The sequence below is a fragment of the Peromyscus eremicus genome, chromosome 8a (genome assembly GCF_949786415.1).
Source record: "Peromyscus eremicus chromosome 8a, PerEre_H2_v1, whole genome shotgun sequence".
In the NCBI taxonomy this organism is placed as follows: domain Eukaryota; kingdom Metazoa; phylum Chordata; class Mammalia; order Rodentia; family Cricetidae; genus Peromyscus; species Peromyscus eremicus.
In genome coordinates, this window is record NC_081423.1 from 83,420,606 (window position 1) to 83,444,482 (window position 23,877).

General features: G+C 51.0%; 1 protein-coding gene across 5 annotated transcripts in view; it reads left to right on the forward strand.

Moving 5' to 3' along the window:
* Atp6v0a1 (ATPase H+ transporting V0 subunit a1) overlaps positions 1 to 20,606 on the forward strand; it is a 53,148-nt gene extending 32,542 nt beyond the window's left edge. For 2 of the 5 annotated variants that reach the window (XM_059271807.1, XM_059271808.1), the window contains exons 16-20: positions 131 to 238; positions 4,230 to 4,337; positions 11,346 to 11,463; positions 11,897 to 12,068; positions 19,093 to 20,606. In XM_059271807.1, coding sequence (XP_059127790.1) covers positions 131 to 238; positions 4,230 to 4,337; positions 11,346 to 11,463; positions 11,897 to 12,068; positions 19,093 to 19,186 — 600 coding nt within the window. In that variant the 3' untranslated portion in view covers positions 19,187 to 20,606. Of the gene's footprint in view, positions 1 to 130; positions 239 to 1,048; positions 1,124 to 4,229; positions 4,338 to 11,345; positions 11,464 to 11,896; positions 12,069 to 19,092 lie in introns of all 5 variants that reach the window. The other 3 variants (XM_059271810.1, XM_059271811.1, XM_059271809.1) reach the window with 2 other exon arrangements.
* The last annotated feature ends 3,271 nt before the right edge of the window (positions 20,607 to 23,877 follow it).

A 23,877-nucleotide genomic window follows, 5' to 3' on the forward strand; every position in this document is an offset into this window, starting at 1 on the left:
CTCATTATTTAGAGAACCAGATAATGTCCCCAGACCAATAAGAAAATATTGTTTGGGGTAAAATCGGTGCTGTCGTTGGAAACGCTGTGACTGAGGGACTGTGTGAAGAACCTTGTCTCTTGCTTTGCAGAAAGGAATTCAGTGTTTCCTCATAGTGGTCGCCATGCTTTGTGTCCCTTGGATGCTGCTGTTTAAGCCGCTGATCCTGCGCCATCAGTATCTGCGGAAGAAGCATTTGGTGAGTATATCTCTATGGCTGAAGGCCACTAGATGGTCTCCTTGTTTAAGATCAAGGCTGTTCCTCAGAGGACATAATGAACGGTGCACACATGCATGGATTCCTCAAGTGCGTTTGTGTTACATACGAGCATGAACACCAGGCCTGCCGATGTCAGAGAACTATGTATGTGTTGCTCAGACACCTGAATTCCAGCTTCAAGTGACTGGATTGGAGTGAATAGGTCATATGTTTTTACCTTTCCTGGTCATGCAGAGTCCAGGCCTGGGCCTGTCTAGATGCAGCATCAGCCAAAACGAGATCAGAAGGGCTGCAGATGGCCCTCGCCCATGTGGTTTGCCTGGGCAGCCACAGGACTGACACCAAGACTGTTTTTTTTTTTAAAATGAGACCATGATGCAATCAAAACATCTGGGAAAGGGGTCTGATTTAAAGCACACTGACTTTTTTTTTTCTTCTTTTAAAAAGCAGCATATGCACATACAGGTGTTTACTTAACGTCTGTGTGTATACCACCCCCACACACAAAGTTAAGCTTGCCAAATGTTCAATACTGCGTGTAATTTCTGGCTATCCAATGACGCTTACAAACTGCACCTGCCCGGGGAAACCCGAGAGATCTTGTTGCATGATCCCTATGGCTGTGAGATGATCCCTCCCGTTGGAGAGCAGCTGAGTTACAAGACCCTCCTTCTCCCTTCTCTGACCATCCTCATCCTTTCATGTGCCCTCCATTCGTCTCTCCTTCCCCTCTCCCCCCACCCCGTTTCGTTCTCTTCTCCTTTCTTCTTCTCTCCCATTCACTATCAGGAAGGGCAACCCGTGGAGGCCCCAGTCAGCCCAACCCCGAGCCAGCAGGGACTAGAGGCAGCGTCGGCTGCGACAGTGAGTCAATTAACTCCAACAGAGCCAATGTTTGTTTAAAGAGGCGGCAAACAGTGCAGCCGGGTTCTTTTTTCACGCTGTTGAGAGCGTGGGACGCGTGCTCTCCAGAAGTGTGGCCTTGTTGCTCACTGAGACGATGACAGAGGAGCCTTCCACCTCTTAGGAATAGATTCAGGTATCATCGTTACCATTGGCCTGCTAAGTTTCCCATCAGATGTGTGAGTAGAGTCCTACCCTCGGGAGCAAAGTGGCTGCTGTTTCTCCTCGAGTCCCATCGTCTTACTCGAAGACAGCAGCTTTCCGACTCATCCACTTTTGTGTCTGTGTTTTGTGACCATGTGTGGGTAAGTTTCCAGCATGGAGGCAGGAGGGGTTCAGACGCTCTCACTGATGTCTCTGTGCTCGAGGGTCCATCTTTAAAGGATACTTGGCCTTGGCTTTCTGGTCGTTTCCAGCCGTGACTCGCCTTCTTTAGAGAAGGCCTGTACCTCTTTCCCTCGTGTCCTCGGCCGTTTTTCTGAGCCCTTCCCTCTCCTGTGTCTCCTGCATGCTGCACACTTGTCATGGCACCCAAACCCACCTGTCTGGACCTCCCCTCCTCTGATACTAACTTTCTATCCAGTGTCCACACTTGGAATGTTAAGCATTTGAGCATTTGTCCTCAAAAGACATCTCTTCACCAGAATCTTAGAATGCACTCGTATCTGTGGAGTCCAGCATCCTGGATTTTCGACCTCACTGGCCGGGATGGCTCTGTTTAGCATATGCTCCTTTAAGGAAAATGCATGTTTATGCCGGATGGAACTTTAATCCTGCTGTTTGAGATTATTCTCAAGAGGAACACATCCTGCCCATTGTGGATTTCCTTTCCACATAGTGTTCTTGCCGCTGTCTCAGCATCGTAAGGTGCATCTGAGCAGTCTTGATGCCTTGAAAGCCGGCACCATCTTCCATGATGACCTCCTGCAAAGCCCTGCTCATCCGGAAGCTTCCACACTGTGGGGTCTTCTCAGCCACTGGTTCTGTAGCTGAGTCTGTCTCTGGAGAGCAGCTCAGCAGAGTCCGGATGACCACCCTCCCAGCAGGACCTTTGACCTCCAGGGGCTGAGAGCATAGACCCACTTTTGTTCAGCTTGTCCTCTTGGGGTCTCTGGAGTGGCGTTAGCACGGTTCAGCTTGTCCTTTCCGGTCTTCGCCGATGTGTCTCTCATCTCTTCCCTGTAGCTCTTGTGGCCCGTGCTCTGCAGGGTACTCATCAGAGTCTGGCTAGGAGGTCTAACTTGTCTGTTCCCACTTCTTCTGCTGGCTAGGAAAACCTTCAGAAATGGCCTGTTTGGGGAATTCTGAAGCCTTCCTCCTCTACCCTGTATAACCCAGGCCAAGATACAATGACATCTCCCCTGAGCCCTCTGTCCTGCTTAGAGTCCTCCCTTTGGAGGTTCGAGGTGCCATCTGCACCCTTCCCACCACTCTCCCCCTCCAGGGCATTGCTATCAGGTAGTGGCTCTGCCTTCAGTACATGTCTGTCATCTGTCAGGACATATGTTGACGTGTATGCATACCTAGAAGGAGAGAGAGAGATATCAGGGACTGTTTTAAATTGAATCACTCTTCCACCTCTTGATGTATCTTAGAGGTTGTTTTCATAGTAGTCCCCAGTCTTTTTATGGTGCCCAGCATTCCCTAGAATCCACTGGATAAGCTGAAATTATGTAATCACTGTTGATAATGAATGTGGTACTTGTTCCAATTCTTTGCTATTATAAATAGTAATGCAGAGAATATCCCAATGCATATGTCTCTTAATGGATTTTGTAAATATAGATGCCCTAGCAATGGGACTGTTGAATGTCCATGGGTGCAGTGTGTTTTGTATTTTGGTGTACCCTTCACAATGATTATACCATTTTCAGCAATGCCTTTCTGTACCCCACTCCAGACCTACTAAGTATATACTTCCCGGGGACAGCATTTGAAAATTTATTGGAAACGGAACTTCCAGCTGGAAGTGGTGGCGCACGCCTTTAGTCCCAGTACTCAGGAGGCAGAGGCAAGCGGATCTCTGAGTTTGAGGCGAGCCTGATCTACAAAGTGAGTTTCAGGATAGCCAGGGCTACACAAAGAAACACTTTTCTCAAAAAACCAAAAACAGAAAAAGAAAGCAAAGGTAGTTTCCAAAGTGTTCTTCCTGTTTCTGTGGCCAGCCTTGGGACAGCACTATAAGAGAAGAGGAGTCTACTTACATAAACACTGGGGTCTGAACTGGTCAGTGATCTGTAGTAAAAAAAAAAGGGGGGGCGCCAAAGGGTGAAGCTGAGGAGGGAGACCACAGGGACGTTCCAGCCCTGTTTACACGCTGTTCAAGCTTTCTGGAAAGCTCCAGTTGCAGGCAAGCAGCCCTCAGCTTTGAATTGGTAGAACCCATAGGCAGTAGTTCAGGGGCTGCTTCCTGAGTCCCCTTTGCCCCGCCCAGAACCCTCTGGTGGAAAGGGGGTCTCTGGTTCATTTTACATTTTTAAAATTCAGTATTCTTTCGCCACAAATGAGTGTCTGTTAGGGTGTTGTTTTTTTCTTCCCTGACCTGGGGAGTCCTTTGTTCCTAGACAGACCTGGTGCATTTCTGGTAGAGGTTGCTGGAACCCTTGGGCTCCTGTTGAAAGCATGTCGGATCAGGGTATACTCATCATGTCATTGGCTGTCATCTGTCCCCCACACCCTACATGGAAAGTCTAACCTTCAGTTCCAGCAGCACTTAGGCGCTTGCAGACTGTACAGACCAGGCTGCGTTTGTTATGGGGGTGTGCTCGTGTTTAGCTTCTCAAGCAGCACTCGTTAGCATTGGCCAAGGCAAGGTTGCTTTGTCTTGGTGTCGCCAGATGAGGTGGTAAACGCAGGCTGCCACTCGTGGGGGCCATAGCAGTGGTGGTTGGGGTGGGACAGTTACTCGTTTTTTACTTAGCTTGTTCAATCAGTGGATGTTGCTTTTGTTGTTAGGATGTATTATGCCTTTCTGAGGATTATATGTACTAACCATCGCCCTTCCCCACCTCACAGAGTGCCACATTAAAGCCCAGGCAAATACTACTCTTTCTGTTCATCTGTGTAGGGAACTCTCAACTTTGGTGGGATCAGGGTGGGCAACGGACCGACAGAGGAGGATGCTGAGATTATTCAGCATGACCAGCTCTCCACCCATTCAGAGGACGCAGAAGAGGTAAGAGCCAGTGGTGTGGGCTTCCTCTCCTACCTTGGGCAGCTCCAGTCTTGTTTTCTAAGAGGCTTATCAATCATCTCCTTGAAAAATAAAACTACTAATGATTGGTCACTGTCAGGCCTGCTTAGGGTACCACAGCTTGCCCTGTGAGACCTGCTCTAACCTCCAGGGGCAGCCACAGAACCACGCAGCTTTCTCTGCTCCTCTTGAGTCCCGCCGCTCTGTGGTGCGCTGCACGTGACCTCAGTTACTAACTGCTCTCCTCCTCCCGGGCAGTACCCAGCATCCCACCTCTTGTTACCAGAAAGATGGGAGCCTTTAGGATATCTTCTTCATCCTTCGATCCTCCCAAGAATCCTCAATCACACTGCTTACCAGCTGCACTCAGTGTTTTGTTTTGAGGCCTACCCCATCGATGTGTTCTTGATCCAGGGGGGGTTGTTTTTTTAAGACGTTTTAAACATTGTTACCTGCTTCTTTTTAGAGTGAGAGTGGAAAGGAATCAGGCCAGGCTAGCCTTTCCTTTTCAATTTCAATTTCCTACTTCCAATTTAAATTTCAGCTATTTAAAATTTACTCTCCTTGCCTGAGCACTCCTGGCTCTCACCTGTTCATTATATTATTTTTAAAGCAAATAAAATAGCAGTGAGGGACCCAGGCTGCGTTTTTCAGTCTAGCCACTTTGACTATGTTTTTTGATTTTTTTTGTGTGTGTTTTTTTTAAATTGCAAGTGTTGGGGTGCCTTTAAAAATATGTATCTTAATTCTGTGATTTCCCTTTGCGTGTATGCTAAGGAAGAGTGCCTCCAGCACCTCATCCCCATTAGCCATCCTCTCCCAAAGCAGTCAGTAGTACGTACGTGCTCGTAGCTTGTGACCTTGTGTGCGGTACAGCTTCCCACTAAGTGTGAATTTGTATTTTCAAGCCTACCGAGGACGAAGTGGTAAGACCAAAGCCTTTGTGTCTATCTGGGGCTTCTCTTTTCCCATCCTGTGCTCACTCTGCCAACCCCACCACACCCTGGGGCCACACACATGACGCCATGCATCCTGCATCTCGTTGGCCATTTCTAACCAATCTGTGAGCCTGCATTGTGAAACAGTTCATCTCCATCAACTGCATCTCCTGTCGGTCCCCTCTGTCCTTGTGTTGTTGACTGCTGATCTAACACCTCTGAAACTGGCTTGGAAGAAGCCGCAAGTAATGTCTGTAACTGGCATTCTTGAAGTCACTGCCCACAGGGTTGAGTCCCACAGGTCTCCACTTCCTTTCCTGTGACGTGATGGTTGCTCTGCCACCGGGGGTGGTGGTCCCCACCCTGCTCCTCTGAGTGCTTGCAAGCAAAGCTGACCCTTCCTCTCTGTCTGAGACGCAGCCAGCCTCTTCCTGCTGCCCCCATCAGCTTGGTGGCGCTTCAGCTTGGGCCACAAGACCCTTTGCTCGGTCGGAGTCAGTTGTAGCTTTACACGACCTGGCTGGGAAGTGACCCACTTTCAAAACGAGCTTTGCCTCTCGGGTACATTCAGGGAAAAGGAATCCATCTGCATGAAAGGCTTTCATATGTTAAGTGCATACAGAATAATCGAATGGAAAGAAAGCTAAATGTTCAGGCCACATCTAGAGTACCAGGCCTTGTAGCTCGGCAGTACTTCATTCACCCATACCAGATTTTGAGACAGGTTTGACAAGGCCTCCCCGCACTGTTTGCATCTTTCCCCAAACTTCTCTCTAACATGCCTGTACTTACGAACCATTCTCTTCCCTCTCCTGGTTTCTCCAAGGGGCAGTGCATGGCTGTGGGAAAGCCTTTGCTGTCCTGTGTCAACACAGGCAGTGGTGTTCTCCCTGATGGCTAGCGAGGCTCCCTTGCCTGCATCAATCACAAGCATCACTCCTGGACCAGGTGTCTGTGCAGAGTCGCTGGCTAAGCTGCCTGGCATGGTTGAGGGGGGATGAGTAGGATTCCATGTTGCTATGGAGCCTGGCCCTCTCCCGGTATCACCGCCTCCAACAGTACTGCTTTCCAAATGTCTACCTGGTTATGTACCCGTTCCTTCAGCAGCAGCAGAATGTTCTAGTCGGCTGTCTAGTGCCAATGTCCTCATTTACAGCCGAGCCCCTGGGAGGTGGACAAATGAGAAGACAGACTGTGATCTGGTCTTCCCGCTCCCTGCCACCGACCACACTCAGGGAATTAATTCTCTCTCTGGCTTCTGCCAGTCAAAGCTTTTGTCTTTGTCCGGCATTGATTCTGCACAGCCAGACTGACATTTGTGAGGTACCTGACATTTATGTAATGATTTCAAACAAAACAGACTCTTAGAAAGTAGTGCAGCCTACTTCTGTAACCCCCACATGGCTTGGAGGTAGACACGTGTTTATTCCAGGCAGGGCAAGTGTGCCCTCGCCTAGGAGACACTTAGTCCAGGCCCAAACCAGACCCAGGCTACTTGATATCTGGGAGATCTTGGAAGGCTGTCACCGTTCAGCGAGGGTCAGCGGCCCTCTCCCTGCTCTGTCTTCTCACCAGCCGCTTTTATCAACTCGTTCCCTCCCACCCACCCATCTGCACAGTCACGTGTGTCAGGCCCTAGGTTTAGTGCTATGGAAATGGAGAGGAGAAAAGTAGTTCTTGCCTTTAAGGATCTTCCAAACAAGGTAGGGAGACAGTCGGGAGGCAGACACCGTGATGGACGTGTGCCCAGGATGCTGCGGGAGCATAGAAGGGCACCTGACAGGCACTGCAGTGAAACAGGAAAGAATGTGGGAAATGATTCCCTTAGGTTCCCCCCTGGAGCTGAGGCTGGCCAAACAGGGGTGTCTGGAGGCAGGGAGCAAGGAAGAGGAGACCCACCACCGTCTACAGCATTTAAAAAAAACAAAACAAAACCGAAGGCCTATAGACCAAGCCCACGTTCAGCAGTGGTTCAGCTTTGGGGGAGCTGATCAGAGGAGGGGCTGGCAGAGAGCAACAGAAGTTGTTACCTCATTTTGGCAACAAGGAGCCATCAGGGTAGTGAAGCTGGGGTACATGGGCACTGCTGGCACCCCAGTAGTAGAGATGTAAAGTACACTGGGTGGGTGAGGGGCATGGCCTGGGGGCAAGGGCATCCTATAGTGTGATGTGATTCAAGAAGGGACTGGGTGGCTTAAGGTGAAGTCATTTACAGGGATTGGGAGGAAAGGCCTGGCATGGATGTGGGACAGTGACAGTCTTGGTGGGCCCAGAGGACAGATTGCTGTGTTTTATTCAGTGGGGTTGAGTCCAGAGGCCTGTGGCACACCAGGACACACAGCCTAGCTAACCAAGGATGGGCAGCATAGAGATGAGGTGTTCGCCTGAGAGTCACTCCCAGGGTGCCCGGTGAGGCTGTGATGCCTGGTTATCTTGGAAGGACAGTGGTACAGAGGAGGAATTTTAGGAGGAAGAAGACCAAGAGACAAGAAGTATCTCAGGGAGGAAGGGAGGAACCCCAGTGACAGACACCACAAAATACAGCCAGGCACAGTGTCTGTTAGATTAACCACTGGGAGATGATGTAACCACCTTAGAAAAGCCGTTCTGGAGGAGAAAGGGGAAGAGCCAGGGCGAAGAGCAAAGGGCCAGACAGAAGCTGGGACAGAACATGGGTAAGAGGGTAGAGAGTGACTTGCTGTCACATCAGAGATGCCTGTGTTGGGCCTGTGGTGAATGACAGGCTCCTTCTGAGTGCTGGCCTAGATTTCTCCCGTAATTCTCATCTCACCTGAGAAAACATTCCTGGGGAGATGAGAAGGAAGGATATTGCCTGGAAGTGAAGGTTTCCTCCTTCTCTCATTTCCACTGGAGTGGGTATACAGTGTCTCCTGTAGCCCAGGCTAGCCTAGAACTCACTATGTAGCTAAGGATGGCCTTGAGTTCTTCACCATCCTGCCTCTGCCTTTCAAGTACTGGGATCACAGGTCTCCACAACTATATCTGGTTCTCCTTTTTTATTTCACTTTTTCCCTTTTATTGAAAATACCCTTTTTCTCACATAGTATACCCTGATTATGGTTCTCCTTTTTTTTTTTTTTTTTTTTTTTTTTTTTTTGTTTTTCGAGACAAGGTTTCTCTGTGTAGCTTTGCGCCTTTCCTGGAACTCACTTGGTAGCCCAGGCTGGCCTCGAACTCACAGAGATCCGCCTGGCTCTGCCTCCCGAGTGCTGGGATTAAAGGCGTGCGCCACCACCGCCCGGCGGTTCTCCTTTTTTAATGAGAGAAAACTGGGTTGAAGAAAACCCCGAAAGCACTGTACCTTCACTGAGCTCAGGAATAGAAACCGGGTCTCCTTGGAGCTCTGGGCTTTCTTCCCCATCAGTTCATGTAGCCAGGGTAGGGAAGCGTTCTTTCAGCACTGCTGGACTGAGGTAGCTCAGGATAACGTAACAAGGACTACTCATTTTCAGAGTAGGAGGCTTATAGAGAAGTCCAGAAACTCACAGGGTTAGACAGATGACCAGAAGTGGGGCATTTCTCCAAAGTGGCTTGCTGGAAGTGGCCCCTCTTCCTACTGGCCCTAACTCTTAGGACTTGCCAGGCCAGCCCCTTAATACAGTATAGAAACTATAGCATAAGACAGGCCCTGATCTGAGAACAGGGAAGCTGACTGAGCCTCAGGAGCCTGGAGCTGGCGATCCTGTGCTGGGCTTGGAGGAGTGATCTCAGAGAAAACTATGGCCTGTTCTATGGTGGACATTTATTTGATTTCTCCACCTGAGCCTTCTAGAACATACCAAGTTCAGAAAACTGCCCATAAAAATGGATTCTGAAGAACTTCTTCCAGACCCCAAGGTCTACCCACCTCCCATTTACTCAGTATGGAAGACTGAACCCAGGGCATGCTAGGCGAGTGCTCCCACTGAGCGAGTGCTCCCACTGAGCTCTCCAGCACACTTGTTTTGTTTCAGGTTTTTGGAGACAGGGTCTCACTGTGTTGTCCAGGCTGCCTTCAAACTCATGATCCTCCTACCTCAGCCTCCTCAGTGCTGGGGTTACAACATGAGCCACCATGCCCGTGAGCCACCATGCTAGCCACATCTAAGGTATTTTCCGATTAGCTCTTTGTGGGAATTTGTGGACTTTTGGCAAAATTTCCCCAGGTGATCTTTTCAAAAGTCACAGAAGAAGGAAGTTGTCTAGGTCTCAAAAGGCTGGAAAGAGTAAATAAGGAGGCCGAGGAGCTCACTGTGCAAGTAGCTTCCTGCCTGACAGCAAAGTCTGGGAGTTCCCTGCCTGCCCTTGCCGTGTTCTGAGCAGAGGTGCCCCACTGTAAGGCAGGGAGGGATCAGCTGGGCCAGGCCCACAGTCTCCAGCACAGTCTCTAGGCCGAGAACACGTGACAGTTCATGTCAACTTGGCAAAATCTGGAGTCGCCTGTGAGACAAGCCTCTGGCCATGTCTGAGAGGTTATTGCAGTTGGGCTGAGGTGGGAAGACACAGCTTGAAAGAGGTGGTACCATTCCCTGGGCTTGGGGTCCGGACTGAGTAGAAAGCAAACAGCACACGCATCCATCGCTCTCTGCTGCTTGGCTGTGGATGGGACGTGACCAGCTGCTCTAAGTGCTGCTGCCTTGGCTTCCCCAACATGACCGCTGCACCCTGAACTGTGAGCCAAATAAACCTTTCTCCCCTGAGCTGCTTTTGTCAGGGTATTTAATCACAGGGGAAAAAAAAAAATAAGATATCATTCTTGACTCAGTCTACCCCACTGTGAAGATCAGATTCCACCAGGGAAAGAAAATTTTGTTGAAAAGAGTCTCATTAAAATACACAATGTATGCCAGGCTGTGGTGGCGCACGTCTTTAATCCCAGCACTTGGGAGGCAGAGGCAGGTGGATCTCTGTGATTTTGAGGCCAGCCTGGTCTATAGAGTGAGTCCCAGGACAGCCAAGACTACACAGAGAAACCCTATCTAAAAAAAAAAAAAAAAAAAAAAAAAAAAAGGAGATACACGTTGTGGAACTGGAGAGATAGTTAAGTGGCCAAGAGACTGGCTGCTCTTCCAGAGGACCTGGGTTCTAGTCCTAGTACCCACATGGAGGCTCACAGTCTCTTCACTCCTATAAGTCTGGCCAGCCAGTGTTGTCACACACCTTTAATCCTAATCCTGGCACTCAGAAGGCAGAGGCAGGCGGATCTCTGTGAGTTCAAGGCCAGCCTGGTCTGCACAGTAAGTTCCAGGACAACCAGGGCTGTCAGAGAAAACCTGTCTCAAAAAAACAAAAAGTAAATAAATAAATCTTTAAAAAAACAAAACAAAATAGTGTGATGGGCATGGAGGCACACACCTCTAAAGCCAGCACTTGGGAGTCAGAGGTGGATAGATCTCTGAATTTGAAGCCAGCCTGATCTACATGGTGAGTTCTAGGCTGGCCAGAACTATATAGTGAGACCCTGTCTTAAAAAAAAGATACACAATTTGAGGCTGGAGAGATGGCTGCTCTTGCAGAGGGCATAGGTTCAGTTCCCAGCACCCACACGGTGGTTCACAACCTCCTGTAACTCCAATTCTAGGAGATCCAACCCCCTCTGCTGGACTCCAGGAGTACTGCATATGCACTCACTTGCAAGTGAGCACTCTTAATTAGACATAAAATAAAAATTAAAAAGATGGGCTTTCCTAATGCAGCGACACACACTGCAAAGCCAGCACAAAAAGGCTAAGGAGGTAGGGTTCCAAGTTCAAGATCAGCCTGAAACTATATAGTGAAACTCTGACTTAAAAAAAAAAAGAACAAGGTATAATGTAGTGCTCTGAGGTGGGGTGTTAGGGTGCCCCAGTTGGAAGCCAGGCCAGGAGGGATTTTTGGGAAAGTCATTGCTGAAATCACTTTGAAGTCAACCCTGATACCCAGCCCCTCTACAGGTGAGGTGTCAGCTATGAGAAATGTAGTCCCCGCTCTGGCATGGGCTCCAGGAGCGAGTCAGCTCCTGCACACTCCCCTCCCACCCTGACGTCTCCTCTGTGGTTTCCTCCCATGCCAGTTTGACTTTGCGGACACCATGGTTCACCAGGCTATCCACACCATCGAGTACTGCCTGGGCTGCATCTCCAACACTGCCTCCTACCTGCGGCTCTGGGCCCTCAGCCTTGCACATGCACGTGAGTGTGTTCTCTCCCATCCCCTCCCCGCCTCACGGAACTCCCTCAGATCAGTGGTGGCTTCCCCAGCATGGAAACACAGGAAGGTTCTGGAATCAGTCCAGCTCCTGAATCCAAGAATGAGTGCAGATAAGGTGAATCTGCTCTTACTCAGGTTAGCCGCTGGTGGTGATGCTGCCCAAACTGTAGGAACAGAGTTTTTGATGGGTGGTGGTGGCACACACCTTTAGTCCCAGCGTTTGGGAGGCAGGAGCAGGTGGATCAGTGAGTTTGCACCCAGCCTGGTCTATAGGGTGAATTTCAGGACACCCAGGGTTAGGATGACGCTTTTCAAGGACCTCTCCAGGTAAATGGTAGCAGAGCAAAACACAAAGGTCACACACCTCCCCCCTTTTGCTAAACTCAACTCCCCCTCGTGTCTCCCCTTCCCCAGAGCTCTCGGAAGTCCTTTGGACCATGGTGATCCACATCGGCCTGCACGTTCGGAGTCTGGCCGGAGGGTTAGGGCTGTTCTTCATCTTTGCCGCCTTTGCCACCCTGACTGTGGCCATCCTGCTGATTATGGAGGGCCTCTCAGCCTTCCTCCATGCACTGCGGTTGCACTGGTGAGTGGCAGTGGGTCCCAGGGGGAGCAGGGTGTGGACAGTCCCCTTTCTTTAGCACCGGAAGTCCGTCCTCCAGGGAATGGAAGCTGGCCCTTCTCCAGCTCAACTGAGGGGTGTTAGGGTGCCCCAGTTGGAAGCCAGGCCAGGAAGGATTTTTGGAGAAGTCATTGCTGAAATCACTTTTCAAAGGCAACACTGGTACCCAGCCCTTCTACAGGTGAGGTGTCAGCTGTGAGAAATGTAGACCCCGCCCTAGCGTGGGCTCCAGGTGCGATTCGACTCCTCACACTCCCCTCCTAGCCTGATATCTCCTCACAGCAGTACCCCACACACCTTTGCTGGCATGGCTCCTTGGAAGAGGCCCCAGGAAAGCCCAGCACGTCTTCTCGTGGGTTCCAGGAAAGGCTCTCACTCCTTGTTTTTGTATTCGTCAGTACTTTTGACTGTGCTTGTAAAGTTGAAGGGGAGTTGTAGGAATAGGTTTGTTGTTGTTGTTGTTGTTGTTTGTTGGTTTTGTTTTTTGAGACAGGGTTTCTCTGTGTAGCCCTGGCTGTCCTGGAACTCACTCTGTAGACCAGACTAGGCTCGAACTCAGAGATTCACCTGCCTCTGCCTCCTGAGTGCTGGGATTAAAGGTGTGAGCACCATCACCTGGCTTGTTTTTTTTTTTTTTTAAATAGGGTCTCACTATATAGCCTAGGCTGGCCTCGAACTCAAAATTCTCCTGCTTCAACTTCTCAAGTGTTAGGGTTACAGGCAAGGACTAATGCACAGCTAGGGGTTGGTTTTGTGTGTGAGGGTGGTGGTGTTTTGTCCTGGCCTGTGGTTCCTGTCTTTGGAGCACTGGACTGGGCCTGTCCGGGACAGCTAGAGCACACTGCATCCTGACTGTGTCCCTGACTGACTGTGTCCCTGACTGTGTCCCTGGATCAGTGCTGCTTTGGGAGGATGGTAAGGGCACTAAAGCGGCTTTTCCAAAGGTGGCGCAGGGCTGTGGAGGTGTGTGCTGTCTTTGTGAGTCTGTATGAAGAAACGGCTCAGGAACAGGAGAGCTAGAGCCTGGGCTGTGACTAGGACCACTAATGATGGTTTCCAGATTTAGCAAATGAGAAGACGAGAGAAGTCCTGTGGCATGGCTCGGTGGGTTAAGGCATTTGCCACCAAGCCCTTGGAACCACGTGGTGGTCGGCAGAACCGACTTCTTCAAGTTGTCCTCTGACCTCCACGTGTCCACTCTTGTATTACAGACATCCATACCCTCAAGATAAACAACTGTCATTTAAAAAGTCTTTAATAGCATAAGATGCTCAGTGAGGTAGAGCATCAGCTAAACTGAATGATTTTTGTGTGACTATTTCTCAAACATGTCTGAAAGGCAGCCGCACTACAAGCCAGGAAGCCTGTGTTTCAGTGGCGGCCCTGCCTCAGACTCCCCCTCCTCTTGGGGCTTCCTTTACTCCTTTAGGTTGGGATTCTCCTGAAAAGAGCATCTCAGGAAGCTCTAGATGACCCACACGAACACTCCCACCGCACACACTCACTGGCCCTGCCTCAGAAAACCCCGGATGAGGTGGTGGGTAGTCTCTGGGCTCCACAGGGGCTTTGCACAGCCCTGACCCCGAGACGCCTCTTCCTGTGCCCCTCACCCCTCATCTTTCTCTCCTGACTGCATCACAAGCTTCTTTAGGAGGCTCCTGTTGGTTGTGCCAAGTTATGGCGGAGAATTGAGGTGTGTTGGGGTGAGCTGGGGCTGACCTTAGCCTTCCTCTAAAGCCTGTGCTCCCTCAGGAGAAGCCGCCTGGTCTGGGCTGCCTCTCTGCTGGCTCCTCTTCTCTGCACTCAGTGGTTTGTTTACTGGGAGCCCGCTAGGTTGGGACTGCTGCGTGCTTTTAGCTGCGTGCTTTTAGCTGCGGCCTTGGCACCCTCCCTCAGGTTATCAGCCAGCTCTCCCCAGCACACTTCCTCAGCCACTCCAGCGAGGGAATTTCTGCATAACCAGCCCCTGGTGACTCACTTTTTCTTGCCCTCTTGACCTCCATGCTTTCCCGTTCACGTCTGTGTCTCCCGAGCTCTGGACCTGAGGGAAGAGTGACTAGCCCCCCTTGATTCCAGCCCGTGTTAAAGGCGGTTGCCTCCGTTTTGGGCAGGACGAGGAGCAATGAAGGTTGGCTCGGAACCATCAGGCAGGTCAGCAAGGCAGGAGCCCCGCGGCATGAGGAGGCTGCCTGGCCTTGGGTCCCACTTCCATCAGGAGCTGGAGCAGTTTGGGACGCCATGTGTTGTTGTTGCCAGATGAATGGTTCACCTATGGCCTTCAAGAGACAGTGTCTGCCTCCGTTCTCCTAAAGGGTATGGGGAAGTGGAGAGCGATGTGAGGCAAGCTTCTGAGACAAACTGACCTCACTGGCCGGTGGTCCGGAGCTCTCTGAACATGCCTGTCTCGTGTGGAGAGAGAAGACAATAATCACGTGGCAGTTACTGTGAGAAAATAGGAAATACTGTACATACCAGGTGCCTGTTACACAGCCCTGACATAACATACCATAACATACATAACAGACATCGGCTGAAGAGTAGGACGCCCTAGAGAGAGAGACCTGGCTGGCCTGCCTCATTAGCACACTTTTTAGGCTGGTTAGAGACTGGAGAGCCCATAAAGGGGGCATGTGCTGCCGTCCGAATGCCCCGTAGGTATAGTCTGCAAGGAACAGGCTAGAAATCGGTGTCTCGCTTTTATTTGTCTGTATGGTAGTGAAAGTAGTGAGCACAGGAGGAGAAACAGGAAACATGCAACTTTCAGAGTCCTGGCCTTGGAGGGATGGGTGGGTGCCTGTTGACAAGGTTGAGACGTGGCACCCCCACTTAAAAGTTTAATCGGTGCTTGTCCGCCCTCTACTGGCCAAATGCAGAAGTGCACCAAGGGCTGCAGGGAGCTCAGCGTTGTGGCCTTTTGGTGAAGGGTGGGACCAGTCCTTGCCAAAGTGGCCCAGGGATAGTGCTGCTGGTTTCTGGCACCAGGAACAAGCATCTCCACACCTCCCACTTCATCCCTGGTGTTTCTCTGATATACAAGTTCTGGGTTTCTTTGGTGGGATTGAGAGGGAAACATTTGATATGGTTTTGATTTGATTTGATAACATAAGCCACTAGTCTGAGAGTCGTAAAGGTCATAAGGCCTTTGAGAACATAATTTCTGTCTCCTGGGTTGTGTGTCTTCCCACCTACCATGTAAAGTGTGCTTGGTACTCATGCCCACCATAATTAGACACAAAGCGAGGATCTGCCTGTAACTGGCCATCGGAATGAGGCGTAAAGACTGTTACCCGGGACGAGGATCCCTTATCTAGAGTCCGTGTGTGTGTGTGTGTGTGTGTGTGTGTGTGTGTGTGTGTGTGTGTGTGTGTGTGTGTCCATGCTCACACCCGTGTGCTCCCAGGTGGGTTGATGGCTGAGGAAACAGGATGGGGAGCAGGTGTGAGGAATGAAGTGACGTAATAGAGTCCTGGGCAGATAGTCCCAGGGTGACAGCATTGCCTGACATCCAAGCCGTCGGAGAGATGTGTTCATCCCCAAAGAGTAGAGCCAGAGAAAGCAGCTGCTCCAGCCCTTTCTAACACTGCCTCCCTCCATCACCCCCCACCAGGAAGGGAAAAGGCCCCACAGCCCCTTCCTCCTTCAACTAGTCCGGAAAGAGGACCCCTGGAACATGGCGGGAGCATCCGTGTTTGCACTCACGCCCCCCCCCCTCCCCACTGGCTGACCTTTGCTGGGAGCTGAAGCTGGAAGGGGTAATAGGGAAGCCCGTCCACACTCCTGAGACTCTGGGTTCTAGATGCACGTCAGAGGCTGAGCGAACAGCTGAGGAGCCCCCAGGAGTCGGCACCTCTCACCCACAAGGCCGCTTTGGTCTGTACTTTCTCAGGAAACACACATTTCCCTGGGTGGGGAGGCCAGAGGGAAATTGTTTTCCACCTCTGGACTGGGAGCTGGAGGTGAGGACTATCGGGGTGGGAGGTAAAGTCGGATTGACCTCTAGATAAACCCAAGATGGTGGCCTCCCGTGTGTGTGTGTGTGTGTGTGTGTGTGTGTGTGTGTGTGTGTGTGGCCCTGGCTTCCATCCTAAGCACTGTGGAAACAACAGAAATGTAAAAGATGTCCTGGTTAGGGCTGCCCTGCCCTCCAGCTGGTGAGAAGGTGGCATCAGGTGGCATCCGAGGGACCTTGTCTATCATCAGCCCACACAGCAGAACTGCAGACATGTGAGGCAATAGGGCCAGGTTGGGGGACTCTGATCACCTAAGCAAAACTTAGGCTCCCTTTGCCCTGTTTGGAAATTAGTGTTGCCACTGTGTGTGACTGGCCAGCCAGGGAGTCATTCTGAATGCATCCTCAGAACAGGAGACATGAGTTGGAACCCTGTGATGGCAATCCTGGGCCACATGGTGTAGAATAAGGGGAGAGATGTACGTCTTTTGTTGAGTTGTTTGGGAATGCCCTTGATATACGTGAATGAGGCCTACCCAACATGAACCCTCCAAACCCAAGGGAAGGGAGAGAGAGCGGGAGCCTAGGCACCCTCCCCCACAGCCAGCTCTGTGCCTGGAACTTGCAGAGGGGTTTCTTAGGAGCTAGCACTGGGGTGTAGGGTGAATCTGGGCCCTGGAATCCTGCCCTGATGTGAGCTCATTGCTGGGGTCCATTTCCCCTGGGAGGCCTTGGGGCCTGGCCCTGACCCTGAAGAATGTGAGGGTAGTGGGAGGAAGCACCATGTAGTCGCTTCCGCATGGCGAGTTCTTTCCATTCTCCCAACAGGTACAGCCCGTAAGTAGTCTGCCACTGTGTCTCAAGCAGATGCCCCAGAACTGAAGGGGCCTCTGGGACTCTCCTACCCTGTTCTCTAGTTGAGTGATAGAAACCCCGATTACAGCTGAAGGGTGAGCTGCGAGCTAGGTCACTCTCGAGGCCTTGAAGCTTCTTAAAGTCTTTGTCGCCGTCCCCTAGAGCCCACCACTGTCCCATCCCCGCCTGTTCTTGTAGGAGTCACAGGGTGCCTAGTGGAAACTATGCTCCAGGGCAGCTTGGCCATTCTTGGAATCAAGCGTGCGTGCGTGTTTCTGCCCATATTTGGTGGTGGTTGGTTGCTGGGCTGCAGGCCAGGGGAGTGTGCGGGAGGAAACAGTCAGGGGCTCTGCTCCCGACTTCTTCCTGCCCCTCTGAGTTGGAAAAGGCCCCAAAGAGACCCGCAGGGATAGCTGCCGATCTGCCTGGGAAGGGAGTTAAGGCCCTGTTTTTCCTTTTCGTCTCCAGAGAAGAATTCTTTCTCAGATGTTTTTGTGGCTGGAGAATATTTTTGCTTTGAGAAGAATCTCCCCCCACCCACCCCCCGGCCTCCCCCTCTTTCCTGAGAGTTTCCTCTTCTGAACTGAACACTTTGAGCATTCACACCCAAGTCTCTCTTCTGGGTGGGGGGCTCCCCTTAGAGGTGCTGTGTGAGCCTCTGCCAGGAAGGGGCTGAGGAACTTCTCCTCTTCATTAGCTGGCCGCTGCCACACTATGCTGTCTCTGCTGTTACAGCAGTCAGCACAAACACTCAGTAGGACAGTGAGAATGGGATGTGAGGACAGACAGACTTCTCCAGGCACCCTGTGCTGCGGTCTTGCTGAGGATGGGTCTGACCTCTGAAGGCAGCCCCTGAGGAGCTGGCATGGTGGTCTCTGTGGTAGAGATGCTGCCACACAAGCCTGCCAGCCTGAGTTTGGCCCTGGGGAACACATGGAAAGGTGGAAGAGATGCCACAAAGTTGACCTGACCTCCCCCATAATACATTTTAAATGTTATTTTTAATTTAAAAGATAAATAAAAACAGAGGTCAATGAGATGGCTCGGCAGGTAACAGTGCTTACCTCAAAAGTCCGATGGCCTGAGTTCAATTCCCAGAACCCACACAAAGGTGTGTCTTAGTCAGGGTTTCTACTACTGTGACGAAACACCATGACCAAAGCAACTTGGGGAGGAAAGGGTTTATTTGGCTTACACTTCCACATCACTGTTCATCATTGGAGGAAGTCAGGACAGGAACCCCAGCAGGGCAGGATCCTGGAGGCAGGAGCAGATGCAGAGGCCCTAAATGGAGCTGCTTACTGGCTTGCTCCCCATGGCTTGCTTAGCCTGCTTTCTTATAGAACCCAGGACCGTTAACCCAGGGATGGCCCCACCTACCATGAACTGGACCCTCACTCGTCCATCACTAAGTAAATGCCCTGTAGGCTTACCTACAGCCCGAAACTATAGAGACGTTTTCTCAGTTGAGTCTCATCTGTCAGATGACTCTAGCCTGTGTCAAGCTGACGTGAAACTATCCAGGGTGGAAGAGGTGGGGCCAGAGAACCATCTCCACAGAGTCGTCCCCTGACCCCCACATACATGCCGCAGCACATGCCTGCCCACATACACACGTCATACACACACATCCTAAGTTAAAGTGAATTAACTAAGAGCAGCGAGCCAGGAAGGGGCTTTCTCAGGCTCACCCAGGAGAGCAGGGCTGGAGGGGAGTGGTGCAAACATCTGGACAGGGTTGCTCTGGGCAGGCGGGGCGGCGTTTCCCGTGGTCCCAGCTATTGTGGAAGCGAGAGCGAGAGGATGGCTTGAGCCCAAGGAGTCCAGGGCCAGCCTGGGCAACACGGTGGGATTTATTTCCTTATTATTTTATTTTTTAAATATTTATGTGTCAGGGTGGGGGCTTGGAGGCCAGAAGAGGGCGTCAGATCTCCAGAAGCTGGAGTCACAGGCAGTTGTCAGCAGTCATGTGTGTGGTGGGAACCAAACTCAGGTCCTCTCAAGAACAGCAAGTGCTCTTAACCACTGGGCCATTTAGCCATTTGATTTTTTGACAGGGTCTCACTATGCTGCCCTGGCTGGCCATATCCTTGTCTCCCGGTGCTGGGGTGAAGAATGTGCCACCACACGCAGCCCTATCTTAGTTTCTCTGTGAAATGGTGACTTGACTCCTCTTCTTTCCAGGGTGGAATTCCAGAATAAATTCTACGCCGGGGCCGGTTTCAAGTTCCTCCCTTTCTCCTTTGAGCATATTCGGGAGGGGAAGTTTGATGAGTGAATCCCTGGCAGGGCGCATGCCCGGAGCAGCTGTCCTGCTTGCCTCCACGGTGATCGTCTGTGTTCCTTTTGCCTGTTGGTTGTGATTTCTGGATACCAGGGCATTTGTGTCACCCCCACCTCGCCTGCCCCAGCTGTGAGTCATTTAGGTAGCGCTGGTTTCCCTGGGTCTCTACCCCAAGCCTTGTGTGTAATGTACAGACTTCCTACTATACAGAAAGTTGGACTTCCTAGTGAGAGTTGGATGGCTGTGCCTGATACCCATCCACCCCCGTGGCACCAGTCTTGGCCTCCTGACCTCCAGACAGACAGCCCTACTCTACACCCTGCTGGTGGGCCAACCTGCATCGCCACGTGGGGGCTCAGAGCCCTCAGGATGCAAGGGTTCCTCTTCAGTCACGCCTTGGAGGAAGATCAAAACGGGTTCCCTCCTAGAAGGAGACGTGGTTTATGGAACATACCCCACTCCAGTTAGCAGGGACAGTCAGGAAGATGGTCTTGTCATCCTTTGCCCATCCCCCTCCAGTTAGTACTCATAGGAAATTCAGCTGGTCCCATCTGGGCCGTGATGAGTGACTTCTCCTGGTCACCCCAAAGGTCCCAGGATGACCAACACCACCCTCCTAAACAGCCTCCTCTCCCAGCCCTGTTGGTCCAGCATAGCATCCCTGGGAAGGGGAAGGTCTAACTGTCATGTGCACAGGGCTTCCCGACCTCAGATACCCTCGATCCAGTCTGCATGAATGGGCCTTACCCAACACTACATCCCAGGGCAGAGGTTAAAATTGGCACCCTCCTGGTGCAGCCCTGAGCCCTTCCCCATCCTGATCATGATGTCCTGAGGCTGTGGTCAGTAAGGTTGGTTCTGCCGGCAGGCCTGCCTTAATCTGCCCACTGATAGTCTCTCCCCAGCTCCCACACTGACCCCAGGCTTCAGGAGTGCTGTCCTGGGCAGGGAAGGTCAGTGTCATTTACCAGTTGCTAATTGGAGGTGGCTGACTGGTAGGCTGCCGGGGCAGGTGTGGTGAGCGCTGTGCAGGCTGCCAGGCCTTGTCACCCACCTTGAGTGCTCCTGCCTGTGGTCCCCAGACCCTTCTAATCATGTACCGACCCAGCAGCCCCGGCTGCTCCCACTCAGTTCACTCACTGCCTTCTTTGGGAGGTAACACTAAATCAGCAAGGCTCATTCCCACCTCCCACCGTGGCACCCATGAGAGCTGCTCACACCCTCGCCCAGGCAGGGCTGGCCCACTGTGACCTTGTCCTGAACCCCCCTCTCCCTTTGTGTCCAGTTTACACGACGACCTTTGCTCTGTTTACAGTGAGGCCTGAAGCAGAGCTCTTTCTTTGTCAGAGACCCTGCTCGAAACCTTCTGTTCAGACATCCTTGTGCTGAATAAAGTGTGTTTGACTCTCACAAAGGCTGCCTGTCTCTGCACAGCCCCTAGGCTGTGAGCCTAGTTCAGCCCTCTGGAGCCCATCTGGTACCCACACCCTCTTCCCTCTGCCAGCATTTCTGCTTCTCTTCCTGATCGGAGGCCACAGTTGCCATGGCCCTGGCTGGGCAGTTAGTTTGTGAAATTAGCACCTTATCTCAAGTTTCCCAGGCGCCTTCCCGCTCCAGGGAGCCAAGTTAGCTTTGCAGAACTCGCCAGCCTTTATCTCCCTTCCCTTCGCTATGGAGCCCAACCGGAGAAGGGGGCTGGGTGTCTGCCCCCACTTCTCTCCCTGGGCATGCTCCAGGGCTCCATGGCCTGGCTATTTTGAGCCCTAATGCCTTTGGCCTTGGTGTAAGTAGAGGCTTGGCAGACTCTTCAGGGCAGCTGGAGAATGAGGTGCTGAAGTAGGCAAGCTGTGGGTCAACGAACCAGCGGACTGTGCAGGGAGATGGCGGGGTGGGGAGGGCACTCCCTTCTCTGAGACATACACATTCTTTCTCTGCCTACCCCTCTACACACACACACACACACACACACACACACACACACACACACACACACACACAGGGTTTGTGGCACAGGAATGTAACACCTGCTTCTCCTGAGGGGTGGGAAGAGGCTGGGACATCCTGTTCATTCTATCTTCTTATCCCACCCTAGCCTAAACCCCTCCCAAACACCAGGACCCCTACCCCTGGAGCAGTACACCCCTACTCCAGATGCTCTTCAAATCAAAGGCACAGGGGAACCCTGGTTGATGAACTCTTAATCTCTTGCTGTTACCTGCTCAAAAGGGAGGCCTAATGAAAATAGCAGAAGTGAGAATCCAGATTCAATCCGAACTTACAGTCACTGAGTTTTAGACAAAGAGGCCAAGATAATTCTATGAGGAGAGAACTGGGCATGACACTGTATGCCTATAGTCCCAGTACTCTGGGGGTGGATGCAGGATTGGGAGTTCAAGACCAGCCTGAACTACATGAGGCCCAGCTTCCAAAACAGCACAACATAAACCCCTTTGTTTTCTTTAACTAGTGTTAAGACAACTGAATGTCCACCTGCAAAGGAACACATTGGGATTGCTCCCTAACCATAACAAAAATGAGCTCAAACGCAGGGCCTGGCCTGTGGCCCAGCACTCGGGAGCCTGGAATGGAGGGATCTTGAGTTTGAAGCCAGATCATGTCTTAACCACAGAAAAATGAATCAGAAGTGGATTATAGACGTAAATGGAGGAGTTAACACTATAAAACTCCAGTGGCCTTCAAGGGAGCCAATGCTTCTCCCGTGCGAGTAACAAGATAAAAATACAGATGTTGGCCTTCAAACGCCTGGTAAGCATTTGTGTATCGAAGGTCGGAATCAAAGCGCCTGGAGACAGAGAGATAGAAGAAAGGTCATAGGCAGATACCCAGTCTGAGCTGCGCCATTGAAGGGAAGAGTAAAAGGCCCTGAGACAGTCGGAGACAAGGCAAAGGCTTAGAGATCGCTCTCTCCACGGACTGTGTGTCGGGGCTAAGGGGACCGTGTCACAGAATTTCCTGTCCACTGCTCCAGCCTACACGCCCCTCCCCGCAGAAGCCCGGCTTTGTGTAAAGATGGTCGCTTGCTTTCCTTCCCTTTCTTTAAAAAAGAGAAAGGGTAGGGCCCCACGTGCCTGTAGTCCTGGTACTTGGAGTTGGAGCCAGAAGGAACAGAAGGTGAAGGCCATCCTCACCCCTGGCTACACGGTGAGTTTGAAGCCAATCTGGGCTACAGGAGACACTGTCAAAAAAATGTAAAAATCTGGCGAGATGGCTCAGCAGGTCAAAGCACTGCCACAATAGCCTGATGGCGGCCAAGTTAGACCTCAGACCCCATGTAAAGTGAAAGGGGACGGGGACCCCACAAAGCTGTCTTCTGACCTCCGCCATCCACCCCCCCCCACACACAACAATGATAGTAAAAATGGTTTAAAAATTAGAATAGGGGCTGGAGAGATGGCTCAGTGGTTAAGAGCACTGGCTGCTCTTCCAAAGGTCCTGAGTTCAGTTCCCAGCAACCACATGGTGGCTCACGACCATCTGTAGTGAGATCTGGTGCCCTCTTCTGGTGTGCAGGCATACATGCAGGCAGAATACTGTATACATAATAAATAAATAAATCTTAAAAAATAATAAAATAAAATTTAGAATAAAACCTGTGTGGTCTTGGCTGTCTTGAAAAACCAACCAAACAAAACACTTTTAAATCTTAGAGCTCTCTGAGGAAAAAAAAAATTTCAATGTGCTCTTTTAAAAAGAAAACAGGGCTGGGTAGTGGTGGCAGGTGGCACACACCTTTAATCCCACCACCCCTCTTCTCTGGGGGCAGGGTTGTTTATGTTCACTATGAGCATGTGTATACACCGAGGCCAGAGGTCAGTGTTGGATTGACTCTTCCTCTGTGTCTCCACCTCATTTTAGCCTCCCTTTTTGGCTTTTTTTTTTTTTTTTTTTGGACAGAAGTTTGCTTTTATCCCTGGCTGGCCCTGAACTCACTATGTGGATCATCCTGGCTCTGAACTTGCAATGCCCTCTGCCCCTCAGGGGCCGAGATTTATAGGCATGCCCCACCATGCCCTGCTAATCTGTACACCTGGTAAGTTTGTTTGTTGGTGTATGTATTCATTACTTTTCAGTTGCTGTGATTAAAACACTGTGGCTAAAAAAATCGACTTAGAGAAGAATTTATTTCCCCTACATAATGGTAGGAAGCGGCCAGAGTGGGAAGTGGAGAGATCACCTTTTTTTTTTTTTTTTTGGTTTTTTGAGACAGGGGTTTCTCTGTGTAGCTTTGGAGCCTGTCCTGGAACTCACTCTGTAGACCAGGCTGGCCTCCAACCCACCACCGCCCAATGAGAGATCACATCTTTAACCACAATCAGAAAGCAAAGAGGACAAACTAGAGGCGAGTTGAGACTGTAAACTTTCACCCACCTCCTAAAACTGATTCTCAACCTTCCTAATGCTGTGATCCTTTAATACAGCTCCTCATGTTGTGCTGACCCCAACCACAAAGATATTTCCATTGCTACTTCATTACTGTGAGTTTGCTACAGTTACTACTCACGATGTAAATATCTGTGTGTTTTCGGTAGTCTTAGGCGACTCCTGTGAAAGGGTCGGTCCACTTCCTGGGGTCATGACCCACAGGTTGAGAAATGCTGCCCTGAAGGTTCTATAATATCCCTAAAAAATGACACTAAGCGCTAACCAGGGACCGAGTGTTGAAA